General features: G+C 40.7%; 1 protein-coding gene across 1 annotated transcript; it reads right to left on the bottom strand.

Moving 5' to 3' along the window:
- Positions 1 to 1,354: 1,354 nt before the first annotated feature.
- On the bottom strand, positions 1,355 to 14,344 carry LOC118686432 (uncharacterized). Its single transcript, XM_036382660.2, has 8 exons — positions 13,650 to 14,344; positions 11,796 to 11,879; positions 11,385 to 11,618; positions 10,057 to 10,079; positions 9,106 to 9,251; positions 8,453 to 8,544; positions 8,265 to 8,360; positions 1,355 to 7,175 (listed from the first exon to the last, which is right to left on the bottom strand). Exons 1-8 carry the CDS (start codon positions 14,196 to 14,198, stop codon positions 5,535 to 5,537), a joined length of 2,865 nt encoding a protein of 954 aa, XP_036238553.2. The 5' UTR covers positions 14,199 to 14,344; the 3' UTR covers positions 1,355 to 5,534.
- Between the last annotated feature and the right edge of the window lie 906 nt (positions 14,345 to 15,250).

Raw genomic sequence — 15,250 nt, 5'->3', positions numbered from 1 at the left:
CATTCGCCAGTGGAGCCCATGCACAGCGGCTGGACACGCTGCCCACAAGGGCTGTGGAGGAGGCACAGGCTGTGTGTGCTCCCCTCTGGCCAGCACTCCTGGAAGTGGGCAAGGGCACGGGAAAGCCCCAAGGGCCAACCAAGTGCTGGTTCTGGAGATGGTGGGAGCACTAAAATGAGGGACTTGGAAGTCTCTTCTGATCTGGAAAAATCTGTGACTCAGGGATTGCACGGACCCAGGTGCAGCACTTGGCACCTGGCCTTGTGGAACCTCATGAGGTTCTCGTTCCACTTAAGCTTGTCCAGGTGCCTCTGGATGATGCCTTCATTCCATGGTGCCCCTGCCCTGCTCAGCTCCTGTCCCCTGCAAATGTGGGGGTGCTCAGTGCCCCTGGGTGTCGTTGCTAAAGGCACTGTCAGGCCCCAGTCCCAAGGCAGAGCCCTGAGAGACACCCCTTGAACTGGCCTAGTGAAAGATGTCCATGCCCACAGCAGGGGAGTTGAGACTATAGAATTCTGTAATGGCCTGGCTTGAAAGGGACCTAAAAGATTATGTTTTTTCAACCCCCTGCCATAAGCAGGGACACTTCCCACTAGAACAGGTTGCTCAAAGTCCCATCCAACCTAGCCTTGAAGACTTTCAAGGGACTGGGCATCCTCCACTTCTTTGGACATCCTGTTCCAGTGCTTCACCACCCTCACAGTAATGCATTTCTCCCTAATCAAAGCCAACTATTGCAGTTTGAAGCCATTCCCCTGGTCCCATGACTGCATTTCCTGACAGTGTCCCTCTCCAGCTTCCCTGTGGGCCTCCTTCAGATACTGGAAGGTTGCTGTGGGGTGTCCACATGACTGTCTCTTCTCTAGGCTGAGCAGACCCACCTTTCTCAGCCTGTCTTTAGAGGGCAGGTGATCCCCTCCACTTAACAACTTCATGGCCCTTCTTTGGATTCGCTCCAACAGTTCCATGTCCTTCTCCTATTGGGGATACCAGAGCTGGATGCTCTACGGTAGGTGGGGAGTCACAAGAACAGAGTTGAAGAGGAGAATCAGCTCCCTTGACCTGCTGGCTACACGTCTCTTGATGCAGCCCAGGATTCTGTTGGCTTTCTGGGCTGTGAATGAACATTGCTGGCTTGTGTCGAGTTTTTCATCAACCATCACCCCCCAAGTGCTTCTCTGCAGGGCTCAATCCAGTTTTTGCTCAGCCTGGATTTGTGCCTTAGACTGCACCAACCCAGGTGACTGACTACATGGCCCTTAACATCCTTTCCAGTCCAAAATCTTCTATGTTTCCAGTATTTCAACAAACTATTGCCTGTATTAAAAAAAAAAACTCCACGTGGCATTCTTAATTACAAGGAACTGAGTTTATTAAGTTACTTTTCAGTAATTAGGGGTCCTTTTTGCAAAACATAGGGTCTTCATCATTGATAGAAAGCTCACACAATCTCCTGCTCAATTTAGCTAGCAAATTTGTCGGCAGTGTTCCAGTTTAGCTTTGCAACAGGTTATTCAAACAGTTGATACCATGTTCTCAATATAATATTAATAAATTATCTTTTCTAATACTACTGATGAGTCTTATATGCTCAATATAATTATAGAAACATGAGCCTCTGCAGCATTATTAGTTTAAGCTTATAGCTGCTCTGCAGTGATCCCAGGGAACTACTGTGTCAGTATTTGAGGTCATGCCAAATGCTCTCTTCATCCTTACTCTACCTACACACCAGGCTTTATTAACAATGAAACAGTTCCAGTGCATATCTATTTGCTTTTTTCTTTCTTCAGGGTAAATGATGAATGATTTTTTTCTTTCTTCAGGTTAAACATGCTTACTATGCACTCAAGGATTTTTCACTGCTTATTAAATCTATTGGGTGTAATAAATTTTTTAGAATACAATATATACTTCACTTTTAAAGAAACTTAAAAGGAAACAATGCTCCTTTGTTTTTATTAAACCAAAATAAGTCTAAGTGAACTGTGATGGTCCAAATAAGAATGTTCTACTGCCATTTAAACAGCTGGAAGAAAACTATAAAGGGAAACTGAAGTATGTTACCTGAAGAACGAAAACTAACCAAAGCACCAGTACTTAAAACAGTCTTACCACACAGACCATCAGTCTTTATGTTAGAAAGTTACTAGATCTGAGTTATCAAATACAATTTCAGAATAAAGCCTTAGTTAATAACCAATAATAAAATAATAAACCAAAAAATACAAAATAATGCAAAGTTTGCTTTAGAAAGTTAACCTTTAAATATTGACATTTAAGCAGCTCTACTGTCAACTAAACAATTGTTTTTAATAAATTTTATTTTTTTTAATAGTTACAAAACCAAATAGTTGTACTTGATCTTTCAGTTGCACCTTTTATCCAGGCAGTGACATATATATTATTATATGTTATTATATGTTATTATAGCTCTCAGACATATATTGAGCAAACATCACATTTCTGACAGCTGGAGAGGTTAGCCTCAGTAGGACAGCACTAGAGACTTGAAGCATGTTCAACAAGTACTTTAGCTATCATAATAAAATAAACTGTTTTAATTGCTTTCCAAGGTTTCTATTAAATCATCAAGTAGTATAGTCATGAACCACTAAAAAAGCTTTCAAACTGGCCTGCAGATTTAGTTTACAAAATCTGAAATACATAGAGAGCTTCATAACAATATTGCAAAGCTTGATGAATAAAATTTTTCAACCACATGTAGAATTGCTTTATTTTTCATCCCCTGTATTTTAAGGAATCAGAAAGATACAGAATTGTGTAAAACAAATTACTGAGTTTAGAAAAATATGCTATTTCCTTGGTGCTTTGGGGGTTTTTTGGTTTTGTTTTTTTTTTAAATCTTTGTCTGTTTTTGGGTTTTTTTCCCAGCAAGGGCAAATTTCTCAGTAGTATTTTCAGACAAATGCTTCACTTTAACACTGCCTATTTGTTTACCTGTAATCTGAAAAAAATATACATACATACCTAAGTTTAGATAACCTAGGAAAGTGAGGCTTTGACATCAGTCCTCACTGCTACACAGAATTTTATAATGATGACCAAGACAGTGGTATAAGTTATTCTCTATGGATAAAAAGCCAAATATGCATTAGGGACAACTCTGAATCCCATTTCTTTGAATTAGCTCTGGTTCGCCCAAGATCACTGATTGTCCTGCTTCCATCCAGGAAAGGGTTAATTTTTACAGTAGTCAGGAGGAGGCAAGCCTAAGACCCAGAGGTTATTCTGCACCTCACAGCATTTTCAGAGAACAGGGGAAGGGCTCCCTTCTGGGTCAGCATAGTATGGCCCAGGGAGTGGGCAAGGATCTTCTTGTTTGTTTCTACGCGAATCAGATCTGCCCTGTAAAACCTGAATGCTGCGCTGGAAGGCACTTGGACAGCAATGCTTGAAAAGCAGCCCCAGAACTGGAGCAAACCCCCACACCCACAACTTTTACTTTCAAAGTAGTATATAGAAGTATTTGCTTTATGAGTGTCTTTTCACTAAGAGACAAAGTATCCGCATGGAAGATAGACTTTGTCAAACTCTCAAAAGAAGGACTTTATCAAACTCTCATGAAATAACAGAAATTAACAGAAGACAGGTGGAAAATATGTTAAGCTTCAGAAACTTTTTATAGTTTCTGATTAACCCTTGTTCATTAGGAATTTTTTTGTCAGTGTAGAAGAAAACATTTTCTGCAACTTTCTGGCACTGAATTTTACAGGTGGCCTCGTCTGACTCTAAAATTGTTCAATTTCTCTTGCTTTTCTTAGAGTAAGACCAACTGCCACCTGTGACACTGCCATTATCATCTTGCTCAGCATTTGTCTTCCAGTGATTTGAATTAACATTTCTCTCTTACACATGCAGAACATGACAGGAATGTCTAGAGATAACAGCAGAAAAACAATCTTAGGAGAAATTGAAAGACAGTAAGATTTAAGAGGTGAACATCAAGAACTAAAAGACTAAGCATAAAGAGAATTTTCACCACCTTCCTTATTATAATGCAGACAAAAAAGTTGTATTATTGTGATAAATAGCAGAAATATTTAATAATTTTAAGCACATTTAATAAAGGAATGCACTGCCACAGAAAAATTGAGGCCAAGAACTGAACACAAATGAAATTAGGTCAAAATTTCCTGAAAGAATGGTTTCTCTAAGTTTTATGTTACAGTAAGTATATTAGTAAACACTGCAGAGATTTGAATTTAAGTAATATTTTTCTTACAGAGTTACAGAGGTAATTTGCAAATTGATTTTTCTAGTTGCCAGTGAAAATTTCTGAAGGAATATTAAACATTCTGCATTTTGATTTAATACTGCCAGTTGACATATCTATCTAATACACAATTAATTTCTTTAAAGCCTAGCAGCATCTTTTGCTGAAGCATGAACAGTAAACAAAATAGACCTTTATTCTGAAACAGTGCTTCTGTCTGTGATTCCAATAACTAAAGCAGTTATCTCTTGGATGCAACAAGATAGCCAGCAAAGTAGAAAAGGTGGTCTTTTTATCCTTACTTTTGATTGATTGATTTTCAGACAAAAAACTCCATGAATTCCAAATCATTAATATACAGTAAGAAATGCTGTTTTCCTTTTTTCTTATTATTACACACAGATGTCAAAATAAAGTTTTTGTGGTTTAAAAGCTGGGTTCTCCAAAAGCTTTCAATAAACCAGCAAGTTAATCTGTCCAAGTATCCCCAAACTGTTGCCAAAAAGAGCTGAAATTCAATTGTGATGTTTCTTTTTCCTGAAAGCAGCACTTCAGAAGTGTAGCCAACACCCTTCTGCAATGTGTAACAAGAACACTGATATGATGCTTCCATTTCAAAAGCACAAGAGAAATTATTGAAATTACACTTGAACTTACACCTTCAACATACATTAAACACATCACAGAAAAAGGAACAGCCAAGGGGAGATAAGTAAAACAATTTTTAGTAACACCTTCAATATCCTTTATTTTTGCGGCTCTCCTCCCTCCCCTGCCTGTGAGGTGAATGCTCTTGGCTGTTCTCTTACCCATTTAAGTGCAAGTGTACTGCACAGAGACAGCAATTAACTGCCTCCTGCCACTGAGGCTTCCCCCAGCTCACCTTCTGGGACACCTCAGCTCCCCATCCCCCAAACATACCCCAGAAGGTTTGCATTCTTCAAGATGCAACATCTATGGCTATGCTTTGGTCTTGAGCAGGACATGACATTTTTGGTTGTTTCTTGAGATAACGACTATACTATAAAAGTCACTTCATTGCATTGTACTGCTCATAAGCAGTTATGTTTCTGACACAGATACACCTTGATTGGTGAGAAGTGGGTAGAACAGCTGTAAAATCACAACTATGCCCACCTTTTAATGTGTTAAGTAACATTTATTTCATTCCAGCTTATTTTCCTTTTCAGTCTCTCTTCACATCTGATTTTGTTCTACCTGACATTTTGTCTTCAGCAACAGAAAAATATTCTGATGCATGGCTGGTATCAGTAGAGACAGATGTTTGACTTAGCTCTTAAGTGTCAGAAGTGCTGTCTCTTAGCATTTCTCCTGTCTCACTTACTGCAAGCACAGAACCTCCTAAAGATGGATCATTACACGTGCCAGGAACAGAACAAGCTGTGCTCTGAAACTGTACAGGCTCAGGTTCATCCTCCTTTCTAGGACACAAACAGTTGTTTTCAGCAACAGCTTCTTCATCCTTTACCATTTTTTGTTGCTGTGTTGCTTCAGGGAGTTGAGTGGAAGACGCATTCTCATATTCAACAGGAAGGGCTCCTGAACATAAAGGCTGACAAGAAGTGTTACCATCACCAAGCCTTTCTGCACTTTCAGTGTTTTCAGATGAGTTCATAGGCAAACATGAGCCTTCACATTTTGGATGACTCTGAAGAGACGCAGGCTCTGCACAATCTGAAGTTACAGGTTTCCCTAGATTTAGAAGTGTTTTGTCAGATTTAATCTTCTCCTTATCAATTTTTTCTGTTCTGTTTCCAGAAAAAAACACAGAAGAAGTCAGCAAATCAGAGGTATTTCTGAGAATGCCTCCAAATGAAAATACTGATGAAGGCAATGGAAAGTTACTTTTGAAAGGAAATGCACAATTATTGGTGAGAAGAGGGGTCTTGGAGACGTCATTCACCCCAGCTCCGGTGCTGGTGTCTGAAGTACCACAAGCTACAGTTGTGCTGGATTCTGAGGTGTGAGGTTTTTGCTCCCTTAAGACAGATGGTTTCTGTGTACCACATCCTCCAGGTTCCTTTGCACTAGGTGTTTTTTCCCTCATGTGAGATAATGTTTTGTCAGATGGCTTCTCAGATTGGGTGAAAAATGAGGATGATGGTAACACCTTACATGAATTGCTAGCTTCCGATCCTGCAAACCAATCTCTTTCTGAATTGCCAAAGGGAAACAACAAGTGTGGCTTCTCACTTTCTGGTGAGACTAAATTAGGACTTGTTGGAGCATCACAAACTACGTTTTTGGCTTCAGGACCATATTTATCCTGGTTATTTGTCTTATCCAGCTTATCACATTTCCCTAAATAAAACTGAGGGAAAGTACATCTCTTGTCTTGCTTTTTAAAGGAAAATGTACCTCTCTCTTTACTAATTCTTCGTAATGAGTTGTTAGATGCACTGAAAGTAAAAGGTACACCTGAAGGTCTCTCTGCTGAAACATCTACAGATTCTGAAGTTGAAACAGTAACAGCCACAGTTGCTGCTGGTTTTAAGTCCAATAAAGTGCCAGAATTTGCATTCATTTCCTTGGAAACAGTACCTGCTGATGCCTGTCTTGGCCATTTTTCTTTAGTTAACAAGTCTGGAGAGGCTTCTGACAAGGCTACACCAGATACTTCCTGGCCACTTCCCTCATGAAATAATTTTAAGCCACCATTACTTGTGGATGGGATGCTGTGAGCAGTGCTTCCAGAAGAATTTCCTTTGTCAAAGCCACCTCCTCTTTGCAGGGCTCCCATTTTTATTTTATCTGTCTTATTTGCTTTGGTAGGTGAAGATACAAAAGAAGTTCCTGAGGACTTATCCTTGAAGGCCTCAGCAGTTACAAATTTATACTTTTTGTTTGCAGGGAATTTTTGAGTCTTAAACACATTGGTGAGCTTCTGAAGTTCCATATAGTATTTGTAACGTAGCTCCTAGAATTACAGAAAAAAAAAAAAATCACATTATCCAACATGGTATTTGTGGATTCAGAGGTTATAAAACTCATGTATGACTAAGACTGAAGAAAAGTGAAAAGTTTTCCTATATTCTAGAGAATTCTAATGTATTTTTCCATTGCTACTGGAAGGCAACAGGACACAAGTCCTTACAGAAAAAAGTGCTTTAAAGACAATTGAACAAGATACACATAGAATCCTGATGACAAAGTAGGTTTTGAAAGAGGAGACTACAGAAAACTGTATTTAAAGTCACAATCAAAACCAAAAGTATATAAAACACTAACTTAGATATTAATCAACAAATTCTCAATCAAATTCTCATGAAAAATAGCCATCTGAAATTAAGTTAGATGGTGGGGGTTTTGTTCTTTTGTTATTATATATAATTGCATTCTTAATAGCAATAGAAAATAGGTATTTTCAAAAACAATGCAGAAAAAAATTTTCTATATTTAAAGGACCTAAGCAACTTTTAAATGCACTCATCTGCCGCTCGTATTCTCACAACATGCATAATGTGATTCACTGCCAGCCATGTTTCACTAACTGTAACTGGAATCATTCTCTGCAGAACAATACTGAGCCACCCACATGGAGCTGCTAGTAAGTAAAAAAAAAAAAAAAATTAAAAATCTAGTTGCATAACCGCATCATTTGAAATGAAACAAAAAAGAGATTGAATTCAGTTTCATGTCAAATGATTATGTGTTCTTACAAGATGGAACTCTATTCTTTAGGAAACAGAATACAGGCAAATAACTGCCTCTTCAAATAGACACTAGAGAAGTTTATTTGGATTAGAAAGCTACAGATGTGACTCAAAAAGCCACATTAAATATAAAAGTAAGTATTTGAAGTCAGTAGTAAGATTAAGTTTCAGCTTTCTAAAGGCAAAAAAAAGGTACAATTCTGACATCTTTAATACCTAGTAAGATTTCATTCTAGAATTGCAAGGGTAACTTTCTACTGAGGAAACTGAAAAACATGTTAGAAGCTTATTTAGAAAGTTACATCACAACAAATAGTAACTTAGCCATACTTACAACTGATGTTCAATCATACCTCATGGCTCATATTTTGAAATGCTGACATTTCTGATATTGACATAAAGCGAGTAGGGATCCTGCTACCGTCTGCTTCATCCTGTCCTGTTACAGGCTGAAAAATATTTTGCAGCAGACATATTTCATTTGATAAGCCAAAACAGACAAAATAGTACCATGCTGAAGAACACATAGCCAATAACTTACAAGAAATGTGTTGGGTATATTCTTCTGGTCCTGCCATTGCTTTAAGGTATCGTTAAATAGAGTTGAGGTCTCATTTCCTTCATAAGGTAGCTCTATTAGAAAAAAACACAAGGATAGTGATGAACAACATATTAAATATAGAAAACACTGAAATGTTCCTATGCACCTAAATGGATTCCATTTAAGAATAAAAACATAGTGCCCTAAGTGAGACCCCAGTCCTTGCTGAATTTTCTGTGATATACAGCAAGAAGCCTGTCTAATACATTTTTTAAATGTTGGAAATGCCTAGCCTTACAGAAAACATAACACCTACTCCTGGGAGGCAAAGGCACCTAATGTGAGCATAGCCAACATTGGCATGACACCACAACAAACGCCTGGCTAGTTCAGCAACACACTCCTGACAGCGGCACTGCTGGCTGGGTATCCAAAGTACTGCAGGCTGCAAACACACAGACTAGAAACCTGCTACAGAAAGTACATTCATAACACCCATTTAAAAACCCCCCATGAATTCAGCATCTATTTCATTTGCTCAGATGCTTTCTTGCATGTGTTTGCCATGCAGGTTGTTTATCAGCAATTGGATCCACAAGTTCCAGATTTCTAGACTTGCCAAATCTTGTCTTAATTAAGTCCTTCTTCCTAACCTTGAACAATGCCTGCATCAACAGGTGTTAACTCCAATGCTAAGATTTCATTAACCACAGACTTGATATCTATCTTCTTTGGTATATACACTGGTGGTTTTTCCCAGTTGGATGCTATATTCATCACATCAAGCTGAGTTTTCATTCTGGAAAAGAAAAAAAAACCTAATGTTGCAAAAATGCAATTTGAACATTTTTCTTCATGCTTACATGCTAGCTAAATTATACCTGCCTCACATAAAAAAATCTCAAGTTCTCTAGTTTTTTTTTCTTAGAACTTGTTCACTTGAATTAGGTTTCATAATCAATGAAAACTGCAAGAAGTAGTGCTGATAGGTCAGTGAAAAGTTACACCCTCCACTTTCTTTAGTGTACACTGTCTGAATCTGAATTATACTCCTTTTTCAGAGGGCATTGTTAATTTTAGTCTGAAACACAATGTATTTTAAAGAACACCATTTCCAATATTCTTCCTTAAATAGAGGTTAAAAGGTTCTCAGAAATGTAATTAAGAACTCTTAGAAGACATTATGGGTATGTGCACTACCAACACAAAACCAAAGGTACTGCAGAAACTCTACACACTCTCTTACACCGAAAGATTTCTGTAAGTTTCAAGCATGCTTCAGTGTTCCTGAGTTCAAATAAGATATCTGAAAATATCTAATCCCCAACTATTAATGAATTTCTATATTTGCTTTTTCTTAGAGAGATAATTCAAAAGCTTGATTATCTCTAATCTCAGATAGTATGTCACTCAAATTCTTGACACATTCCCTAAAATTTGTAATATTGGGCATCCAAAAATCTGAAAGTATTATAATCTCTTAATTACTCAATACTATTTTCATTTAAAATTGCTTAAGATATCAAATATAGCTATTTTTTTAGTTTTTAATCTTAAAAATCTAGAAGAAAACTAGAGAACTAACAAAACATGAAAAAATATACCTTGAATTCAAGCCACAGGCAACCTATAAATAAAATGAGAATTTGTAAGACATGAGCATTTCTCCAACTATCAGGAAATTATTGCTTTATCAAAATACTTCAGAGACTAAAGTATGTCTTTATTTCACAGAACTATAGAAAATAATGCTGATAATATTAAAAAACCAACCAGACATAAAAAACCCAACCTAAACAAGTATGTCTATGACAATTTTTTATCTTGTAATATCTTGTGATAAATACAAAAAAAACTCCTTCAGAGCCAAATGAAGACATTCAAATTATGGCCAATATTGTCACCTGGGCAGTTTCAGAAGTTCAAATACTTGTAAACATTCAAATGAAGGACTATTTTCTATTTCTTGGAGAGGAAAGGCTCTGCTATGTGCTCTCAATATGCTATTATACTACTAAAAATGCTGTTTTCTAGTTTTAAATCAGGCAGATCATGGTGGCAAGAAGTGCAGTGCACTTCTTCTGGTCACATGAGACTTCCCAAAAAACATGTAATGAAAAGACCTGACAGGATTAGAGCTGCTTCCCTATAAAACCTGGTGATCTCACTGTACTGGATCTTTACACCAAAAAACCCAACGCACTGTTACGGAGGGCAGGTAGGGAGGTGCTAAGTGAAAGTGAAAGAAAACAAACAGCAGAAAGAGGAAATAGATTAACAGGAGGAATGGGAGGAAAAAGATGAGGAAGTTAAGAAAGAATCAAAGGCAAAAGTGGAGGAAGAACAGAAAGCAAAAGAGAAACAGAAGAAACAGGCAGAATATGAATCAAACCAGGAGACATAGGAGAAAGAAGATGAGAACAGGATGGGGAATAACAAGAAAAGAGGGGGAGGAGGAACAACAGGAAGAAAAGGAGTAAGCTGAGAAAGAGAGATGTGGCAGTGATTAGTGACATAATAATCACCGGAATCACAGTATTTTTTCCAAATTGAGAGTTACTTTTACTTCAAGTAAAAGTTACATTTTCCTTTACAAGTCCTTTACCAGACACTTAGTCAAACTCTATACTTTCTTAATGCCCCATTTATCTGGAGGCACCAAAGAAATCAAAATATTGCAGAAATCAGCAATATGCAGCTTCTTAGGAAAGCAAAGAGTAAAAATCACTGATAAGCAGCATATAAAACTTTTTCAAACTTTTCTAAAAGTGAAAAACATTGTTACAAAAAAGTATGAAGTGTTAAATAATTTTAATCTATGCTTTTCATTTGTTGACTTTGTTTTTCCTGATTAATTATAATCTTATCTACAATACAGCAGGCTCTATTTGAGTTCTTTAGGCAAATGCTATCAAAACCAAAATGCCATCACCTCTAGGAAACACTGAGGATCACACTCATGGACAAGCTTTTCACAATCCTTCAAAAAATTATCAATGGTCTTCTTGTGAGTTTCTTTCATTTTCTTCCAAATCTGAAATTCCTTCTCTTTTTTACTTCTTTGATTTCCAGCATCTTCTAGTAATTGCTGTTTTTTCACTTCTAGAGTTTTGAAAATTTCTCCAAATTTCAGCTCAATTATCTCCACATCGTTTTTCAATGTCATCTAGAAGCACAAGAACAGATGTAAATGCAATAGCAATGTCCACACACAGTCACTTCTCTAAGTAAGCTCAGAGCACATCTATGCCACAAGGAGCACCTGTATGCTCCAGGTTGTGAATAAACTACCACGAGAAGAGAATCAAAGACCCACAGAGAATATCCAGCATTTGTAACTCACATCTGCATCATTCGGTTTTGAGATCTCATTCAGCAGCTTCTCATTCATTATCCTCATTTGTTTCAGAGTGCTAAAGAAGGTTAACTGCAAGATAATTGAAACATTTATTACAACTTTATCCATTCCTTAACATAAATACTTTCAGTGCTTATCTAGAATCAGATCAAGACAAACAAGGAGCTACTGGAAAGGGTCCAGTGGATGACCACAAGGATGACCAGGAGTCTGGAGCATCTGCTTTATGAGGAGAGACTGCAGGAGCTTGGGCCTGTTTAGTCTGGAGAACAAGTATCTCAAAGGCAGGTGCCAAAAGGAGGGTGCCAGACCTTTTCAGTGGTGCCCACTGAGAAGATAGGAACAGTGGCCATAAACTAAACCACAAGAAGTTTCACCTCAACACGAGGAAGAACGTCTTTACAATGAGGGTGGCAGAGCACTGCAACAGGCTGCCTAAGGAGGTAGTGGACTCTCTCTCTCCAGAGACATTCAAACCCCACCTAGTCACAATTGTGTGTCACCTGCTCCAGGTGACCCTGGCTTGGCAGGGGTTTGGCCTGGATGATCTCCGGAGGTTCTTACAACCCTATCAATTCTGTGATATTCTGAACAATATAATAAAAAAGCTTGTGATTCAGAACATCATTTAATAACATTTAAATCTTCCCTGGATCAGTACACAAACCTTCTTCTGCTGTTTCTCAAAGTAATGTTCTTAAGCTCACCTACAGTGCATACTGATAGAATGACTACTTCATAGCCATAACATTATTTTTCTCAGGCTTTTTTAACCCCTCCCATACATTTATCACAATATGAGTTTTAATGGTGTTATTCCAGTTTGGCAAAAAGCTGTGTGATACACGCTTTTTCTTTTTATGCCTCACATTGCTAAAGCAGAAAGCTGTTCATAATCAATACATTTCAGTTTGAGTTTAAACTAATATTATCACTGAGTCTTCCTCCTTTATTTCTCAGAATCGCTACATTTTTACAGAATCACTACTTTACATTATTTACTAAATATGTTTAGTGCAAAGTCTGCTTTTCCCTGGTTCCCACTTGTGACATACAATTGGTAAGGTGAAAGGCAGGAAGAAAATCACTGTAAAAGCAACTTTTGTCTTAAATAATAGTCAGTGCTGTATTTAAACTTTTATACTTGTACTTCTCATCACTGCCCTGTAGTTGTTTCAATTACTGCGCAACAGAACTGCCACCCTGCATCTCAACTTGCACAGGGCATGGAAAGCTCATTCTACCTAAACAGTCCCTATTTTGTTAAAAATCACAACTTCTACAACCAGGCAACCAACCATTATGGCAGGCAGCTCCCTTCTTATGCAAACTGCAAAGCATCTTGCTTATACATTTATTATTACTCACTCAAACTATCTATCCCTAAATATGCAATTATCTGTGACCCAAATTACCTATCACAGCTAGAGAGCCTATAAACAAAACACCTGTGGGTGTTTTTTTGGAGTTGTTGGATCTTCCTGCACTTGGAAAAACAATAACCGACCCGAACATCAACACTCCTCCCCCCCGAATCAAAAAAAAACTCCGACATCACTCCAAAATAACTCTCCAGGTCCTTTGGTAGATTGGGTTCAGATCTGTTGCTCCTGTAATACTGCCTGGTCCCGTGTGCGTCGGATGCCGTCTGACGGCAGCCGGGAAAGGCACAACCCGGCGGGTCACCAACAACTCCTTACTGCCCCAAAGCAGCACAAGCCTCTCTCCTGCTCAGCACGCCTGGCTTTTCCCGTGTTTTTGAGTAAAAACCCGCGCCCGGTGGGGGACGGCCCAACCTCCCAGCCAGGCCCCAGAGCGGAGGAGAAGCGCCGCACTTACTTTTTCTTCCTGGTACACCGTGTCTATGAGGTTGACGGAGTGGAAGATGCCCTGGTGCTCCTCGGAGACGCACTGCCCGCACCCCGCCTGCCGGCACATGCGGCAGTAGAGCTGCACCGGCCGGCTCGGATGTTTCTGGCAGCTTCCCCCAAACGCCTGCAGGGAGAGCGGGTCAGATCCCGGCTTCGACCCCAGCGCCGCCTCCCCGGCCGTGGCGGCGCCCGCCGCGCCGGACCGGTAGAGCTTGACCACCTCGGCCAGGGTGGTGTTGACGGGCAGGGCGGCCACGCCGCCGCGGGGCAGCAGGCACAGCTTCCTGCACAGAGGACAAGGCACCCGGGCGCAGGACGGGCCCGGGCCCGGGCCCGGCGCCCCGCGGCCGAGACGGGCCCGGCCCGGGTTCCGCTGCAGCTGCTGCAGGCGGGCGGCCTCGGCCGAGGCCAGGCACTCCAGCACGCAGCCCCGGCAGAAGTTGTGCGAGCACAGCGGCAGCGTCACCGGCTCCTCCAACAGCGACAGGCACACGGCGCAAGTCAGGCTCGCCTCCATCGGCGGCGGCGAGGGGTCGAGCGGCCGCCGCTCCTGCTCTTCGGGCTCCACTCGTACAAGTGCCCCTCCAGTTCCAGGTCGACGGCACCAGGGGGGCTGCCGGCCGGGCTGCCAAAGAACCCGGGAGCACCAGGCTCCAAACGCCGCTTCCAACCGTCAACGTCCCAAGAAGTGGCGCCCGACTGTGGGAGGCGGGACCTGAAGATGAGCGTTGGCGATAGGCGGAGGCCTGAGATTGACATCACCCTTGTCCAATAAAAGCAGGCGAGGCCAAGGGGGCGGGACAGAAGTTTTTGGGACCCGCCTCCTACCCGGCGCGCCGTGGCGCCCGCGCGGTCCTAGCGCCGCCTCCGCCATTTTGTGACGGGCTGTGGGCGGAGCTCCGTCCTCACGTGCTGGAACGGGAGCTCGGGAAGCGCTGGGAGCTCAGGGCGTTTGCCCTGCCGGGAAGTGTCCTTGTTCCTTTCTGCAAACCTGCAGAGATGAAACCAAGTGACTCCGCAACGCCGAGGTACGGCTGTTGGGAGCTACCTCCAGCTACAGGTTGCAAAGTCAGAACATAACTTCGGTTTAGAATGATGTTAGTGCTGAGCAACTGGCGCAGAGCTCAGCTCAGTCTCCTTCCCCCGCCCCCTTTTTTTTATTGTACTCCCAGCCACGTTCGCCCCAAAGTTCTAACCTAACAAGTTTATTATCCGGCCGAAGTGCTTGGAAAAATGAGTCAAACTCAAGAGAGATTCGAAAGAAATTTTAAGTTTATTATAAATCAACATGTTAGCAACACGATGTCAGTATTTGCAAAGAAGGCAGACGCGCTGTAATTAGTGTTATGTCCAGAGGCTGAAGGAAGCGACAGGCGCAAACGGCACAAAAGCAACCAGGCATCTGTGCCTTTCTGTAGCAGTGCTTTATTCAGTCACACGGGCTGCACCTGCAGAAAGTACCTCTCTAAGAACATCCAGAGGGTCTGTGTCCAGTTGGACACCTTGTGGCGGCGGAGGAATAGCCACGGGCAGATATTTTAGTGAGCACTAAAAAGTGTGGTACTTCCC

The sequence above is a fragment of the Molothrus ater genome, chromosome 4 (assembly GCF_012460135.2).
Source record: "Molothrus ater isolate BHLD 08-10-18 breed brown headed cowbird chromosome 4, BPBGC_Mater_1.1, whole genome shotgun sequence".
Lineage (NCBI taxonomy): Eukaryota > Metazoa > Chordata > Aves > Passeriformes > Icteridae > Molothrus > Molothrus ater.
The sequence above is the reverse complement of the archived record's forward strand: the minus strand, read 5'-3'. Positions and strand labels throughout refer to the sequence as shown.

What these genes read in the sequence shown, in the direction of transcription:
- LOC118686432 (XM_036382660.2), bottom strand. Translation starts at nt 14,198, where the DNA reads ATGGAGGCGAGCCTGACTTGCGCCGTGTGCCTGTCGCTGTTGGAGGAG. An exon ending in CGGTGTACCAGGAAGAAAAA is followed by an intron (nt 11,880 to 13,649) that starts GTAAGTGCGGCG and finishes ATTATCTTGCAG; the next exon opens with TTAACCTTCTTTAGCACTCT. An exon ending in ATATACCCAACACATTTCTT is followed by an intron (nt 8,361 to 8,452) that starts GTAAGTTATTGG and finishes AATATTTTTCAG; the next exon opens with CCTGTAACAGGACAGGATGA.